General features: G+C 37.0%; 2 protein-coding genes across 6 annotated transcripts in view; both read right to left on the bottom strand.

The window, feature by feature from the left end:
* LOC127511450 (oocyte zinc finger protein XlCOF6-like) overlaps positions 1 to 18,139 on the bottom strand; it is an 832,024-nt gene that overhangs the window by 8,284 nt on the left and 805,601 nt on the right. The window lies entirely within an intron of this gene.
* Positions 1,969 to 15,945, bottom strand: LOC127510606 (uromodulin-like). Of its 5 annotated transcripts, XM_051890387.1 has the most exons (13): positions 15,828 to 15,945; positions 15,626 to 15,781; positions 15,316 to 15,480; positions 12,672 to 12,803; positions 12,361 to 12,525; positions 9,065 to 9,196; positions 8,749 to 8,913; positions 6,826 to 6,924; positions 5,720 to 5,904; positions 5,454 to 5,617; positions 4,680 to 4,922; positions 2,681 to 2,843; positions 1,969 to 2,504 (listed from the first exon to the last, which is right to left on the bottom strand). In XM_051890387.1, the coding sequence occupies exons 2-13, from the start codon at positions 15,672 to 15,674 to the stop codon at positions 2,415 to 2,417; spliced, it is 1,752 nt and encodes a 583-aa protein (XP_051746347.1). In that variant the 5' UTR covers positions 15,675 to 15,781; positions 15,828 to 15,945; the 3' UTR covers positions 1,969 to 2,414. The 5 variants fall into 5 exon arrangements, with proteins under 5 accessions (XP_051746347.1, XP_051746350.1, XP_051746349.1 ...); XM_051890390.1 differs by lacking the exons at positions 8,749 to 8,913; positions 9,065 to 9,196; XM_051890389.1 differs by lacking the exons at positions 9,065 to 9,196; positions 12,361 to 12,525.

Here is an 18,139-nt window from a genome sequence, read left to right as displayed (position 1 = left end):
TATTATATACATTACAGTGCTACATTCAACAGCAATAATAATAGTAATAACCATTTCACAGTTGTCTATAAACTGTCTAAAATGGTTGCATTAATTTAAACACTTTAAATGAATAAAACACAAACCTTTCTTCAATCGAATCACATCAGATGCATCAGGAGCGCGACGCAGTTTTTAGACGTCACACTACCACACCAAAATAAAAGTCCTGTCTGCATGCTAAAACTAATAGAAATATACACAGAAAAACATATTGTTGATTTATGGGATGAATCAGAGATTCCAAAAGTTATCAATGCCATACCGTTTTTCAAGAGCTTCTGGCTTATATCTAAATGTAAGCAAGTGTGAACTGCTCTCAGTTCAATAATCTTCAAAGCACTGATATTCTCAGTCAAGGATAAAGTCAAAATTCTTGTTTTTTTATATTACAAAAGATTGTAAAGAACTTTAGAATATTTTAAACTCATTACAAATTTGTAGATCAAAATGAATTGTTTGATTGCAGAGAGATCTAACTATCAGAAATATCTATTTATTCCATCTCAATTTCTCCACAGAATATTGGGGCAATAAATAAAATCAAATTTCAACTTTATTTGGTTGAAGTGCATAACTGTAAAAGATATTACATTAATTGGGGATTTAATACAATTGATTTTGTTTGTCTGAATGGAGTACTTAAATTAAAATGGTTAAAATAATTTAATAAACTGAGTCAGCTCACTTGAGGATTGCTTGCTCTGGATTCAGGTTCTTGTATAGTGCTGGTTTTGATACTATTGACCATATCATTTTTCTTGAATGACTATAATGTATGGTAGGTGTCAAAGACAATGTATTACAATGGTTTGCTTCTTTCCTTAAGAATAGGACTTTTTCTGTAAATTTAGGGAATTTTTCCTCATCATCTGCACCTGTTTTGTGTGGTGTGCCCCAGGGATCCATTTTGGGACCTTTATTGTTTTCCATTTATATGCTTCCCTTGGCCCACATTTTTCAGAAATACAACATTTCATATCAATGTTATGCAAACAATTCTCAGTTTTACCTTCCAGTAAAGCTTGACACCACTGATTCATTTGATGTGGATCAAGAGGTGGATGACAAATTATTGCAGCTAAATGAGGATAAAACAGAGGTTTTAATTTTAGGTTGTCCTGCAAATTACTCCCCTGATCTTGAAGCCCAGTTAGGTCCTCTCTCAACCAATGTACGCAAACAAATCAAAAACCTTGGAGTGATCTTTGACTCTTCACTATTTTTTGATAAACAAATTAGCGCTGATATTAGAGGAAACTTTTTTCATTTAAGATCTATTGCAAAGTTGAAGAATCCTCTTTCAAGAAATGATCTTCTTGTGTCATACTGTCCTGCTAGGGCACTTAGACCTTCTAATCACTTGCTCTTAACTGCGTCACGGTGTCGCTACAAATCAAAGAGTGATCGGGCCTTTTCTGTGGCTAGGGCCAGGCTTCGGAATGGTCTCCCCTATCATGTGAGGTCTGCTCCTTCATTGGACATTTTTAAATCTACATTTTAAATCATATTTTTATTCTTTAGCTTTTGGGAACATGTAATTGTTGTCTTTATTGTGTAGACTTCATAGATTTCTACAGGGAGGTGGTGTGTGTACGTGTGTGTATGTAATTGTGTGTGTCAGTTGTGGATGTTTCCCTGTTTGGGTGTCTTGTCCTGTCGTGTCTTGCCTGCCTTGCCGACACATTTATACTACATTGAGTGGAACAGCTCATATTTATCTCTGGATGGGTGTAACTTATTTTTAATGAGCACACAAGTACAGTAAATACTATTGTTCTTACTCTGTCAGAACTACCAGTTACATTTTAAGAGAGTGACATGTTCATTCCCTGCAATGTTATGTACTCTGTAAGTAGCACTTAAATATTTAATTCAGTCAAAACACATGAAACTAAAACTAAAAAAAAAGTCACAAAGTTTTTTCTTCATTGCTAAGAGTTTTATTAAAGGTTAGTTTGGTATAATGTGTTCCAAGATTACTCCTTGAACAAAGAGAAAGAGAGACAGCTAATTATTTCATTTAATTCCATTTATAGTAAATATCCACCCAAATTTAACCCATATACACCCAACAATATAGTTTTGTATATACTGTTTTGAATAACACTTCATCTATAACTATAAAGCAAAACATGTATACAGAGTTATTTTTAAAAGAATTAATTTGTTTTCTCTGGGTTAAATGTAGTTCCTCCAAAATCCTTTTTCACCAACTAGTTAATTTTCATAAGTGATATGTTTATTTAAAATATCTGCAATATTTCTCTTTGAAATCTAGATGTTTAAAGACAAGGAAGTTCTTTAAAACATTTATATTTCTTTTTTTAACAGAGTATTTTGATTAAATTTGTAGGATCTTTCATTTATCAGGTTTACTGAGCTTTCAGACCCATGGAGATTGCTGCAGAGTGGAGGAAGTCCAAAGATCTGTGCCTTCTACTTCTATATCCATGGTTGCATGACTGAAAATGACAGACAAGAAAAATTAAATTTCATGACGGGGTTCATGCTTTCTACAATGCAAAAGCTGTTGAGTTTGTTTTCTTTTAGAAAGACCTGTCGTAAAAAGTTCACAATTTGCTTGAAGGCTATTGTCAGTAATGCAGCATTGTAGTTAAGATTTACTGTCTAAACTTACCAGTGCACATCGGCCGTTCTGTACAAGGCAAAGATGAACCTCACAGTGCAGGAAGACGTGGTCAGAAATTCCTGAGAAGGTGAACATCCTGAAGGAGAAATGGCTCGTTGTATCAATACCATTCTGAAGAACTTCCACTGTGGTATCTTCAGGGTTTGGACATCTAGGAAGTGAGGAAAGTTTTAGAAAGGAAGTTAATAAAAGGAAAATTAGAGCATGACAAAATTTGAATGTCTTGTTTATGATGTACTTTGTCAACAGGGCTGTTTCTAGGCATAGGCGAACTTGGCGGCAACACTTTAGAATAATGGACCATCATTGATAGGTAATCCTGGTAAGTGCTCATTCTCAACATGACTAGACATGACGGCGTTCTTCTTCCACGAGGGGGTTTGGCGTCATGGCATTTGTTTCCAGGCGGACCATTAAAGAACGTGACACGCGTCTCCCGAACATCCTGTAGAATTCAACCAACCAGATGATGACTTCAAACTCCTTAAGTGTTTACAGATAAGTGTGCCATATGCCTCAGACATTCAGCCAACGGTCCGTGGGCATGACGTCTGAGGCTGAGACTAGTTCAAGTGTGACCTAGGTGACTGTACGACCATTTTTTTTTTTTTTTTTTTTTTAAAGCAATGGTTGTTTTTTATGGTATGTAACATGAATACATTTCCTTAAATAGATATGAGGCACAACTTTTTCTGAAGATGCATTTTATAACCATATTCAGACTAAAAAATAGATAATTGCTCACGTTGTCAATAGTAATTAATTGGTAATTCTTTATAATTGGTCAGGGGTAGTTAATAGTCTAAGGAGGCTAATCTCAATCAGTGATTAATGATTACCTAATAAGGAACTATTTTAGCCCTAAATTCACTATTACTTGATTAGTTCATCTTCTTTCCATATTAGTTAAAAGTAGTAATTACAGTGTTAATGTAGTACTAATTTTTAAAGGTGGGGTAAGCCATTTTTCAAAAACGCTGTTGGACGTTGTTGATATTTGAAGTCAACCCAAACAAACCCACCCCTCTCTTCATTGCTCCGCCTCCAAAACTCACCCTCCAGTCCAAACCACCCTGCTCCGAGTCAGTCTCGAACCCCGGCCCGATCGCTGCTGGCATGCGAGGCTAGTGCACTGACAATGACACTAAGCACCTCATTCTCTTGCGGCCGTCAGTGCGCAGTGGTTTAACTGCAGAACTCTCACTATCTGTGAGATGAAGTGGATGTCTGTTTATCACAGCTGACGCGCAACAAAATGCTTCACGAAAAATGAAGTGCAGTTGATGAACGAACGACAAGAAAACACAAAAAATCAAAGTACAGTACTAGGGCTGTAGCTAACGATTATTTTGGTAATCGAGTAATCGTTCGATTATTCTCGATTATCCTCAAGTAATCGCGCCAGATAATAATGCGTTTCATGGATTCTCGTTCGTGGAAAGCGCCACTTCCGGTATTTTACCAGTTACTCGACGCGGGCAAATTGAAATATTCGAATTTAATCGAGGAATCGTTACAGCCCTATACAGTACACAAGAGTAAATACAAACAAGTGTTCGTTGTTAGTCACCAACAGCACAGCAGCTCCAGATAATCAATGACACTCAAACCCAGTTTTACTCACATGAAGGAATCAAAGCAGCCTCCGCGTCTGTTTTCAGGCCTTCCCACTTAGCTCTCTCCAGCGCTGGAAAGATTTTCTAATATAAACGTGGGTCCTAAAGCGCTTGCCCAGTCATAAACCTTCATTCCAGTGATATTCTTTTGGGCTCTTTTGTATTGTGTCTCATCTCTCTTTCTATATCTCTCTTTCTGTTTTTCTTCATATCTCCCTCTTGCTCGTTCTGTCTCCTCGACCGTCATACCCCCATACCTTTAATGCATTACTTCATGCATAGTTACCTATTAATGATGGACTATTTTTATACATTGTATTCACTTTCTGAGATTGTAATCATAGAACTATTTAAACCATCAAGTCACTCACTCTCTACTAATGAGATTCCAGCGAACATGATATTCAGGATCATTAACTGGTGTGGCCCAGCAGTTGTCCAGAACTGTTGCGATTTGATTTCTATCCACTCCTTCCACCTCAACAGCCACATACATCTGCTGGTTCACTTGCACTTGCTCCTCCAAGTATGGGCTAGTAAACTGTGCATCATGGTAGGGCATCATGCGGATTTGGTATGTGCCCTGGCCAGCAGGAAGTTCATTACTTATCACACTGTAGGCAAAAACAAAAAAATATCAGCAGCCATGACTTAAGGAAATTGTAATGGTGATAGCCTTATGAGATTCAAACCACCAGCCTTTCAATTTTTTTTAGCCCTGAGCCTTAGTAGGAATGTAAACCTACTTTCACTGTAACCTTATCAACACTTTTAACCCATTTTGCATTAGGTGGAAATTCTCTGTAAAGTCCTAAATCATCAACCCACAATGAGCAATACATTTGTTACATAATTTATTAATCTTTAACGTTAGTTCATAAAATTACAGCTGTTCATTCTTATTTCATATTAATTCAGGTCCATTACATAACTTTAACAACTTTTGATTTTAATAATGTATTAGTAAAAATTAACATTAACTAAGATTAATAAATGCTTTAGAAGTAATTATCATTGTTAGCTCATGTTAAGTAATGTAGTTAATTAATGTTAACATGGAACCTTAATGTAAAATGTTACCTAAAAAAATTATAGATTGTCTGAATACTACACATTGTTATTCAGAAGACACTGAGTACCCTTACCCGCCTTCGGCTCGGAAACCCATGGGCATAGATAGGGTCTGGATCAGAGGGTACGCACAAGAAAATGTCATGTTCATCCATATATCTCTTGAAATGATGCTCTGTTCAGTGTTCCTCGGGTTAGACTGAATGGAGTTTTGGTAGATGAAGTGAGTACTGTTGCTCTATGAGGAGGTGAACAAATGTCAGTTACACATTACACATATGCATGGATAGGCATCTCATTAGTAGTTTTAGTGATGAAATAGAAATGAAAAGATCATTACCGTCAGAGTGGTACCACATATGTGGCCTTCATTGTCAAAATAAAACAGAAGTCTGCCATTCTCAAGAGTTCCTTTGCAGCTTGGGTCATTTAGGTGCAGCGTCTCAGGATAAAAACCAGATTCAAAGAGCTGGCATCGGGAGAGAGATATGGAGCCAGTGCTGCTGGCACAAGACTCCACAGCATCTGAGCAGATAGAGGATTTCAAAGATACATATATCTATATGTGTGGTTTAAAATTTAATTTGAGATCACATTAAGATTTAGGTGGCAATTTTATTGTGAAAATCAGTGTTGGGTTATCACTAGCAGTTAACAATCCTTTAAACAATCTGAGAGACTGAACAGAGGATTGGAGACCCATGTTTTGTGATTTAACATCTATTAACTCTTTCCCCATCATTGACGGAAATTTCTGGCAATCCATGTTTTCACTGTAACAATGTATCTTTTTCATGAAACTTGCCCACATTCAAGTGAATACATGAAGATATATATATATATATATTTTTTTTAAGCAGTCTCTGTTCTTTCGATATATCGTATGTTCAGATATTCATACAAAAAAATATTCAGGGGGCCATGACAGTTTTGTGAAAATGATCAAAAATTCTAGCGCTGACTGGCAGCTTTTAAAAAATGCGATCTCAAATTCAACTTTAAACCACAGATGTAAGAATTTTACCTGTTTTTGCCCTGTAAATCAGTACATTTTTACAGTGATCAGATTTCCTCAAGAGACTATGTATGACAGTGGTTTCAATATTTAATTTAAACTGATTGTGTTACAACTGACCACACCTTACAATTAACCCTGAGTTTCTCTATACAAACCATTAAAATCAAATGGAGAAAATTGGGTGACATTCTGATGAAAAACAACAAATGTATTTTTTTTATTCAATAAACAATAGTTAAATATCAAACATGCATAATAGTGCTGTAAATCGATTAAAAAATATTATCTAAGGTATATATCTGATTAATTATTTTAATATAAATATGTTTAATATTCTTTTAATAAAGTCAACAAATCAACATTATGGCCAGTATTGACAATACTGATACAAATACAGATACAAGAACAACAAGTGTGAGAGCACTAACCAAAGATTTCAGGATTTGGTCTTTGTCCTTGCAAGCAACCACAGCCATAGACGCCACCTCTCTCCTGGCAAGCCTCATTTTCAGTGCAGTTATCACAAACTAAAACAGACAAGAAGAAAACCATTGCACAAAAAGACATGGAAGCATGCAGTGATTTGGATCTTGACCTATCCATACGTGTTAAAATATATCAGTACATCAGAATGGCTGATGCTATTACCGTTGTATTTACACATTGAAAACAGTTTGGTCCTGCTTCATTAACAGTTTGTAGCAGTAAACGAAGAGATGTCATAATGATCACAAGTTCAGTGTGGAGTACCACAAGGCTCAGTACTAGGCCCGTTGCTGTTCACTTTGTACATGCTACCCTTGAGAGATATCATTAGGCAGCATGGCGTTAGTTTTCACTGTTACGCTGATGATGCTCAGCTCTATATTTCTTTGCGCCCTGACGAAACTTACCAATTCACAAAATTAACGAAATGCATAGCTGATATAAAAAATTAGATGACAAGTAATTTCCTACTAAATTCAGAAAAAAACAGAGATTCTAATTATTTGACCAAAAACCTCTGCACGAAATAACCTAGAATCTAACACTTGATGGCTGCTCTGTTAAGTCTTCGTCGTCAGCTAGGAACCTGGGTGTGCTCTTTGATATATCTAAACTATGGCATATGCTCTCAATGACAAATGCAGAACAGTTAGTTCATGCAATCATGACCTCAAGGCTAGATTACTGTAATGTTCTACTGGGTGGTTGCCCTGCACGCTTAATAAACAAGCTACAGTAGCTAGAGTTCTTACTAGAAGCAGGAAGTATGACCACATTAGCCCGGTTATGTCAACACTGCATTGGCTCAATATTAAACACTGTATAAATTTTAAAATCTTGCTAATTACTTTTAAAGCACTAAATGGTTTAGCTCCCCAGTACTTGAGCGAGCTGTTAACGCATTATAGTCCTTCACGACTATTGCGATCTCAGTATTCTGGCCAGTTGATAATACCTAGAATATCAAAATCAACCAAGATCTAAAAAAAAAAAATCAATCAAGGGAGTAGATCCTTTTCCTATTTAGCACCTAAACTCTGGAACAATCTTCCTAGCGTTGTTCGGGAAGCAGACACACTCTGTCAGTAAATCTTGACAAAAAATACATCTCTTTAACCTGGAATACACGTAACACATTATCAATTTATATTTTCAAATACGTTAAAGGATTGTTACGCTGCATAAATTAGGTCAGCCGGAACTGGGATATCCTACTGCACCTTTAACTGTTGTATAAAATCAATATCACATTTGTAATTGTGCAGATATTCGGAAAACAGCTTGTGTGATATTGCTGAACTATATCATATGATATAAATGTAAGACAAAAACCCCTCCTGGGGCAATTTTGCGCTCATTTCACGAGTTCACACTTACAAATATTCAGATAGAGTAAAAGAATGCGTATTTGGCGTGTTGTCCGAGGAGATTTGGTATTTGGCCCGAACCCAGAGTACTCCCCCCGTATCTTTGGTTAGGATAGTAACCAGGCAAGTGTGAGGAGATGGGGTGGTGGAGGGATGCAGAAAAACAATCGAGCAACATTGGTCAGTCAGCTACATATTTATAGGCCTCCTCTTATACTGATTGGGTAGATCATTTGAACGTTGCTCCTCCTGAACTTTGTTAATAAAACATATCTTGAATTTTAGGGGCATATAACTATATTGTAATAGACTTCATCAGTTGTCGTCCTGCATCATGTTCATCAGCGACTGCATGCAATGCAGCAGGGTGTGTTAAATGTGTTAATAGTTTAAAAAAAAATGTCCCCCCATAATTGATTTGCACCAAATTAACACGTTAAATCAACAGCCCTAGATACAGCCAATGAAATACATTTTTGAAATGGTTAAATCAGTCACCTGATGATGAAGATGTTGGAGGGGTTGGCGATGGTGAGGATGATGTTGTTGGTGCGGAGGATTGTGAAGGTGACGAGGATGATGAAGATGGTCCCAAAATTGGTGAGTCTGGTGAGGTCAATGTTGGTGGAGATGGTGAGGATGGTAAGGAAGGTTGTGAATTCGCTGGTGATGGTAGGGATGAGGAAAATTATGTAGAATTAGCTTCTGTGACATTAAAGTGTTGTGATTTTTAACAGTTTTTTTTTTTTTTTTTAATTTATTAAGACTTCCTGGATGGATGTTTTGTGTTGAGAATATTACATTTTAGTCTTACATTGATTGCATGTCTGATAGTAGTCAGGACAGCAGTCACCAGCAGTCATGCAGATCTCGTCACAGTAACACCCACCACGGTTACATCCCAAACTTCCAGGACAGCAGAGCGCTGTGGGCACTGAACACTGACCTGAAAGACATTAAACCCAAGAGGCTGACACAGAGGACATGTCAAAGAGTTGTGTACAGATCCTAAAATTATCAAGACATGGGAAAATCAATACTTGTTGATCCAAATATACAGCATAAAGAAAAAGAAACATCTTTTGACAGATTTCAGGTCAACTTCACAGCTTTGGAATTTATTACCTTAATTAATTGATTTGTTCATTTTTGTTAATTGTTTTTGTTCTATTTATTTTTCCCCACAAATACCTCTCCTTGTTGTATTTAAATTTATACCACAATAATAGACTTTCAAAATAATAGATAGTAGAATTTTAAAGTTTGTGTTCCTTAAAATACTATTTAAATTTTTAATACAAAAAACACCCTCAATTTTCAACACACACACACACACACATTGGGTTTCCATGTTTTATGGGGATTTTACATAGCCTGATATTTATACTGTATAACCTGTATATGTATACAGCACTCCCTGGTAGAAGAGATTTACATATCAATGGGATTATTCCTGGTAAAATAAAGGATAAATAAAATATTCTATCTCCTAACCCTAAACTTACCCCTAAGCAAAACCCTCACAGAAAGCTTTCTGCATTATTACATTTAAAAAAAAAAAAAAAAACATTCTGTTTGATTTATAAGCTTTTTTCCTTATGAAGACCAAAAAATGTCCCCACAAGGTCAAAGATTTCTGGTTTTGTTATCCCCATAATGTAGGCTTTACCAAGACCACATGTTTGTTTCACTATATTACTGAGGACATTGTATAGACTTCCACTGAATTTATATCAGGATAATGATATTTTCTATCGCCTAACCCAACCCTTTACCCAACCCCTAAACCTACCCATCACAGAAACATGCAAAAAATATATATTTAAATAAAAACATGGTTTGGCCATGTCCTCACTAGTTGGTTGTCATATTTTACTAAGTGAGGACATTTGGCCCTCACAAGTATAATCAAACCTGTACACACACACACACACAAACACACACAGTTAGCACATTTTGTAAAATGCAAAAAAAAACAAAAAAAAAAACAAGAATTTGTGATTTGCTAATTCTCCTTAACTTTTATTTAACTGACAAAAGTACAAAGAAAAGATTTTCGCTGACCAACTTATGCGTATTTTGTAAATATAAACAAATTTTGATTTGGATGGCTGCAACACACTCTAAAAAAAGTTGGGACAGAGGCACGTTTACCACTGTCACATCACATTTTTTAATTTTACTTTTTAATCATTTGGGAATCGAGGATACTAATTGTTGCTGTTTTGCAGTTTTTATCCTTGGGACAAACATTTTCAAAAAGGAGACCAATCTGGACTGCAGGCAGGCAGACAAACACATCCACTTTATGGTGTAAAGTGTCTACGAAACCAGAACATGCAGAATGAGGCCTGGCATTGTCTTGCTTCCCAGGAAAGATGTCATCTTGATGGCAGTATATATCTGTGTTCAATCTCAATATACACCTCCATGTCAATGGTACCTTGCACTGATGCAACCCATATACCATGACAGATGTTTTCTTTTTGCACCTGTCACTGATGAAATTTTGGATGGTCTCTTTCATCTATGAGACTGATGTCCAGCTGTAACGTGGACTCATCTGACCACAGCACACATTTCCACTGTCTTTTAGACCATCTGAGATGAGCTCGGACCCAGAGAATCTCTGCATTGAACAGATGTGTACTTTCTCCTTGTGTAACAGAGATTCAAGTTGGATTTCTTGATGCAGCGTCAGACTGTTAAGTGACAACAGTTTTCCAAAGTACTGCTGAGTCCATGTGGCTGTATTTACCACATTAGCATGATGGTTTCTCATGCAGTGCCATCTGAGGACTCAAAGGTCATGCACATTCAACAGAGGTTTTCTGCCTGGCCCTACACAGACTGAGATTTCTCTGAATTCCCTGAATCTTTTCACAATATTATGTATGGTAGATGGTGAATGACCCAAGTTCTTTGCAATCTTGATTTGAGAAATGTGATTTTTGAATTGTTTGACAATTCTCTCATGAAATGTGAGCAATGACCCATCTGCGCTTGCAAAGACTAAGCCTTTGGTGGACGCTCCTTTTATATCCAAACACGATACCCTCACCTTTTACCAATTCACCTGCTTATTGTGGACTGTTTCAAAACAGTTTTTCTTGTACAATAACATTTTCACCTTTATTTTGCCTGAGTGTGTTGTAGCCATCAAAATCAAAATTGGTTTATATTTACAAAGTATAATTAAGTTGGTCAGCGAAAACATTGGAAATCTTTTCTTTGTACTTTTGTTGGTTAAAATAAAGAGAATTAACAAATCATAGATTCTTGGTTTCATTGCATTTTACAAAAAAAAACTTTTCTAGAAATAGAATTGGAGTTAAGTAAAGCCTTAAAATAAAATCAAGTAATATTGAATATTCATTGTAAGAGCCATAATTTTAATAATTAAAATGTAACACTAAATATTTATATGAAGTAGGTATTTAAATTTGTTTAGGTTTATGTTAATTATGTACATTTCTTGAGCACCCCCTGTTTATTTTGTAACTGTTTGCTCTGTTTTACTATTAGACTGCCATTAAAGGATTATTTAACTTTAAAATGAAAATTACCCCATGATTTACTCATTTTCAAGTTTGGAAATATTTTTGTTGGCAAAAAAAAAATACTGTGTCTAAAACGTAACAGTATTGAACTGTTGTATAAAATCAATGTCACATTTGTAATCGTGCAGATATTCTGAAAAAACTGCACTCTTGCTTGTGTGATATTACTGAACTACTGCATATCATATGATATAAATAGTAGTCAAAAACTTATACATGGGCAATTTTGCCCTCATATCTTGAATTTTAGGGGCATATAACTACATTCTAATAGGCTTCATCACGCAGTCAGTCGTCGTCCTGCATCATGTTCGTCAGCAACTGCATGCAATGTAAGATGACATACAGGTCTGGGCCGGGGATGGGTGTGTTAAATGTGTTAATAATTTTATCACATTATTTTTTTTTTTCATAATTGATTTGCACCAAATTAACATGTTAAATCAACGGCCCTAGTTATCTCAAGTAAAAACCATGCAGTAACAGGGTAACATGTACAATGTGGGATACAGCCAATGAAATACATTTTTGAAATGGTTAAATCAGTCACCTGATGATGAAGATGTTGGAGGGGTTGGCGATGGTGAGGATGATGTTGTTGGTGCGGAGGATTTTGAAGCTGACGAGGATGATGAAGATGGTCCCAAAATTGGTGAGTCTGGTGAGGTCGATGTTGGTGGAGATGGTGAGGATGGTATGGAAGGTTGTGAATTCGCTGGTGATGGTAGGGATGAGGAAAATTATGTAGAATTAGCTTCTGTGACATTAAAGTGTTGTGATTTTTAACAGTTTTTTTTTTAAAATTTATTAAGACTTCCTGGATGGATGTTTTGTGTTGAGAATATTACATTTTAGTCTTACATTGATTGCATGTCTGATAGTAGTCAGGACAGCAGTCACCAGCAGTCATGCAGATCTCGTCACAGTAACACCCACCACGGTTACATCCCAAACTTCCAGGACAGCAGAGCGCTGTGGGCACTGAACACTGACCTGAAAGACATTAAACCCAAGAGGCTGACACAGAGGACATGTCAAAGAGTTGTGTACAGATCCTAAAATTATCAAGACATGGGAAAATCAATACTTGTTGATCCAAATATACAGCATAAAGAAAAAGAAACATCTTTTGACAGATTTCAGGTCAACTTCACAGCTTTGGAATTTATTACCTTAATTAATTGATTTGTTCATTTTTGTTAATTGTTTTTGTTTATTTATTTTTCCCCACAAATACCTCTCCTTGTTGTATTTAAATTTATACCACAATAATAGACTTTCAAAATAATAGATAGTAGAATTTTAAAGTTTGTGTTCCTTAAAATACTTGTCGTGAATATGGCTCCCACGGCTCATCCTCCGGACCGCCGGAGGGAGCCATCTCCGGAATATTGACTCCCTGCCATTCGGACTCCATTTCCCATAGGCCCTCATTCCTGGGACTGATCGCACTTTCACCTGCACCACATCACGCACACACTATTTAAGACACGCACACACACCACATCTTCGCGAAGTCTTGATTTGCTACGGTAGTCATTTCCGAGCGTTATTTCTGTGGACTGATATCTTGTTATTATCCGGACTGTTTATTATCTGTGAACCTCTGCCGCCTGCCCTGAACTTTGCCTGTCCTCTGGACTGTGATTGTTTGCCGCCTGTCTTGATCTCTGCCTGTGACCCGTCTCTGATCCCTGCTGCCAGCCTCGACCCCTGCCTGTCCCTGACTACGGTATTGCTCTGCCCTTGTCTGTACTGCTGCTGTGTTTAATAAAGCTGCTAATGGATCCACACACTGTTGACCCATCATTACAATACTATTTAAATTTTTAATACAAAAATCCCCCTCAATTTTCAACACACACACACACACACACACACTGGGTTTCCATGTTGTTATGGGGATTTTACATAGCCTGATATTTATACTGTATAAACTGTATATGTATACAGGACTCCCCTGGTAGAAGAGATTTACATATCAATGGGATTATTCCTGGTAAAATAAAGGATAAATAAAATATTCTATCTCCTAACCCTAAAATTACCCCTAAGCACAACCCTCACAGAAAGCTTTCTGCATTATTACATTTAAAAAAAAAAAAAAAAAACATTCTGTTTGATTTATAAGCTTTTTTCCTTATGAAGACCAAAAAACGTCCCCACAAGGTCAAAGATTTCTGGTTTTGCCATCCCCATAATGTAGGCTTTACCAAGACCACATGTTTGTTTCACTATATTACTGAGGACATTGTATAGACTTCCACTGAATTTATATCAGGATAATGATATTTTCTATCGCCTAACCCAACCCTTTACCCAACCCCTAAACCTACCCATCACAGAAACATGCAAAAAATATAGGCTACATTTCTTGAGCACCCCCTGTTTATTTTGTAACTGTTTGCTCTGTTTTACTATTAGACTGCCATTAAAGGATTATTTAACTTTAAAATGAAAATTACCCCCATGATTTACTCATTTTCAAGTTTGGAAATATTTTTGTTGGGAAAAAAAATACTGTCTAAAACGTAACAGTATTAACTTCTTTATTGAACTGTTGCAAAGACTATAGAATAACACAAGACGTGTCACTCGTATTGTTTTGAATTGGAGAAAGTGTAACGCTCAATATGGCGGAATAAGTCCCGCCTTCAAAATAAGAGCCAATCGCCGACCTGTAAAGTCATCGCGTCACTGCAGCGGCCGTTAGAAGCACCGGTTTCTATAGAAACAGTCAGACCCGCGCCTCCGAAATGAGGCACAAGAGACGCGCATTTAGGTCTGCGCATGCGCTTTAGTTTGATCCAGCCTAAATACTGTTTTTTTGTCATGATTTGAGCGTTTGGAAAAAAAATGTATGAGACAGTTGTTGTCAGATTTCATTGGTGATTTCAAATATGAAATTTAATCGAAAGCTTGGCAAACAGCTTTGGAGAATTTGATGATTCCCCATTCAAAGAGATAGGAGCTGCATGATGCCCAGGATGCCCGAGAGGCGTTTCAAAGATGGCCGCCGAGTGAAATGACTTGTCTTAAAGGGACTTTGACTGTTGTATAAAATCAATATCACATTTGTAATCGTGCAGGTATTCTGAAAAAACTGCACTCTTGCTTGTGTGATATTACTGAACTACTGCATATCATATGATATAAATAGTAGTCAAAAACTTATACATGGGCAATTTTGCCCTCATATCTTGAATTTTAGGGGCATATAACTACATTCTAATAGGCTTCATCACGCAGTCAGTCGTCGTCCTGCATCATGTTCGTCAACAACTGCATGCAATGTAAGATGACATACAGGTCTGGGCCGGGGATGGGTGTGTTAAATGTGTTAATAATTTTATCACATTATTTTTTCCATAATTGATTTGCACCAAATTAACATGTTAAATCAACGGCCCTAGTTATCTCAAGTAAAAACCATGCAGTAACAGGGTAACGTACAATGTGGGATACAGCCAATGAAATACATTTTTGAAATGGTTAAATCAGTCACCTGATGATGAAGATGTTGGAGGGGTTGGCGATGGTGAGGATGATGTTGTTGGTGCGGAGGATTTTGAAGCTGACGAGGATGATGAAGATGGTCCCAAAATTGGTGAGTCTGGTGAGGTCGATGTTGGTGGAGATGGTGAGGATGGTAAGGAAGGTTGTGAATTCGCTGGTGATGGTAGGGATGAGGAAAATTATGTAGAATTAGCTTCTGTGACATTAAAGTGTTGTGATTTTTAACAGGTTTTTTTTTTAATTTATTAAGACTTCCTGGATGGATGTTTTGTGTTGAGAATATTAAATTTTAGTCTTACATTGATTGCATGTCTGATAGTAGTCAGGACAGCAGTCACCAGAAGTCATGCAGATCTCGTCACAGTAACACCCACCACGGTTACATCCCAAACTTCCAGGACAGCAGAGCGCTGTGGGCACTGAACACTGACCTGAAAGACATTAAACCCAAGAGGCTGACACAGAGGACATGTCAAAGAGTTGTGTTTATATCAGTCTCACCTGATATAAAACAGTTGCTGAACAGTCTGTGGTCATCATTGTCTTATTCTCCTTTCATGATGGGACAAACAGTTTCGATAGTAGACCAATCTGGACTACAGACAGGCATTCAAACACATCCACTCAATGCACTGATGCAACCCATATACTATGACAAATGTTTGCTTTTGCACCTGTCACTGATGAAATTCTGTCTTTGGGACTGAGAACTCCAGAAAGGTATTAAAGACATCATTAAAATAGTCCACGTGACTACAGTGGTTCAACCTTAATTTTATGAAGCGACGAGAATACTTTTTTTGTGCAAAAAAAAAATTAAATAAAATAACTTTATTCAACAAATCTCTCCCTTGTCATTCTGCTCCGCTATTTACATTGCAGCACTTCCAGGTTCTACGTCAGAACGCTGGGGTGGGGCAGTCATATTCCAGGTGCCGGTGCCACCCCTCTAGATATGCCCCTAGATACTCACATACCTGAATGAAAGAGGTTCATTATGAAAGAGGTTCATTATGTGGCTCATTATGCAGGTCTTTGCATCTTTAGATGTGAATTACAGCATTATTCAGGATTATTCACGCCTCCACGCATATTGTCTTTCTAAACAAAAAGTGTCTTACAAAATGTAAATCAATATATTGTTTTATGTGAATAAGTAGTCAGGATTATTTTCTTATCATTTTAAAGCAAAATCTCTAGGCTACTAAACTGAGTTCTCAAAAGTCTTGTGGACACATATTTACTATGCGTTTTGTGGCCTTATTTCAGTGATGTAAATTTTTTGTTTTTTTCAGTAACCACACAAATGTTACTCTCTCAAAAATTCAAACATGTACATACATGTTGTTCAGTTCGTGCTGAATACAGTGTAAAGAGACTTTAGCCATTAATGTGTCTGTAAGCAACTGAAAAAAGCACAAATGCTAGGGCATGTCAAAACTTCTCCAGGGCCCCAAAAATCCCCAGACCCCAGACATAGGGTGACCACCCGTCCCGCATTTTGTGGGACAGTCCCGAAACTGGGAGCTTTGTCCCGCAAGATGCATGTAGTGTCCCGCATTTCAGTTATGTCTGTATTATTATTATTTTTTCATACCTGAAATTACAAAATCACAACAAGAAATTTAATAAAAACTGTGACTGGCATTGAAAAATCTATTTGTGCAGCCATCATTTTCTAGCTGTGAAAATAACCAACCAACGCAATCATAGAGAGAGGTTTTCCCGCTGATAACAACTGAGTGGACAGCGCAAAGGAATAAGTGCGGGGCTCATCGGTTGGTAAAAGTCGGTAAACACAGCTACACCAGCAAGGATTTCATCTTACATACTGGATAAGAACCTCAAGAGCTGCTCAAAGCTGCCCAAATTGATGATTTAAAGCTTGTAATCATCCATTCTCATGGCAAATATTTCAAACGAATATGCGCCGATGCCGTGGATGCTCGGAAAAAGTCGAGCACCTATGGAAAAACGCAAGATATTTTCCATTTTAACCAATAAAAAAACTTGATTGCAACTTTCAGACATGACTTTCTACTCACGATAATAGTTCATTTAAGGCGGTTTCTATGGTGTTAGTATAATGAAAAATGTCGAGAGTGCATCAAATGCACGAGCAGGAATCTCTCCGCTCACAGGCGGATTCCCTTCTCGAGCAAAACTGGACGCGCGCTCTCTCACTCAAATATTACATGTGCTTGCTCAAACTTTGTCCTCCTTTATGTGCACTCGTGAATCTAGAATCGTCTTCTCTCCAGGATTTAATGTTGTCAGAAGCGCAACATTATAGTGTGGGCACCACCAGCAGAAACATTAATAGGCGCATAGCCTATGCCAAGTTTGCCAACGAATGTACATCAATATTTACATAACATAATTTATCTGTCTCACACGTGTCCCGCAAAATCACATCTACTGTCCTGCAACAGATCAATAGCCAGGTGGTCATCCTACCCAGACACCTTTGAGAAAGATTATTGCTACTATTGTGTGTCAATGGCAAAAATAAATAAATAAATAATAGTAATCACAGTTGCTCTTTACAGACACTGAGGTTTTACTTTGGTTGTAGATAGAAAATAATGCACCACTTGTTATGTTGTGTTTTTATTTATTTATTTTTGTTCCCTGTAGTTTGTCACAGAGCATGTATACATATTAAGTTAGTTTAGGAGCGTTGTCTGTCTTACCTGCAGCCAGGATCCTGTTTCTTAGGCACAGGAGCAGTAAGAGAAGCCAAATGTGGACAACTAAAACCTTCATTCTGGTCCAGGTATGTGTGTCTAACTTAACTCAGTTTATAGTCACTT

This window comes from Ctenopharyngodon idella, chromosome 4 (genome assembly GCF_019924925.1).
Source record: "Ctenopharyngodon idella isolate HZGC_01 chromosome 4, HZGC01, whole genome shotgun sequence".
Taxonomy (NCBI): domain Eukaryota; kingdom Metazoa; phylum Chordata; class Actinopteri; order Cypriniformes; family Xenocyprididae; genus Ctenopharyngodon; species Ctenopharyngodon idella.
Note: the sequence above shows the minus strand (reverse complement) of the source record. Positions and strands in the feature narration are given on the sequence as shown.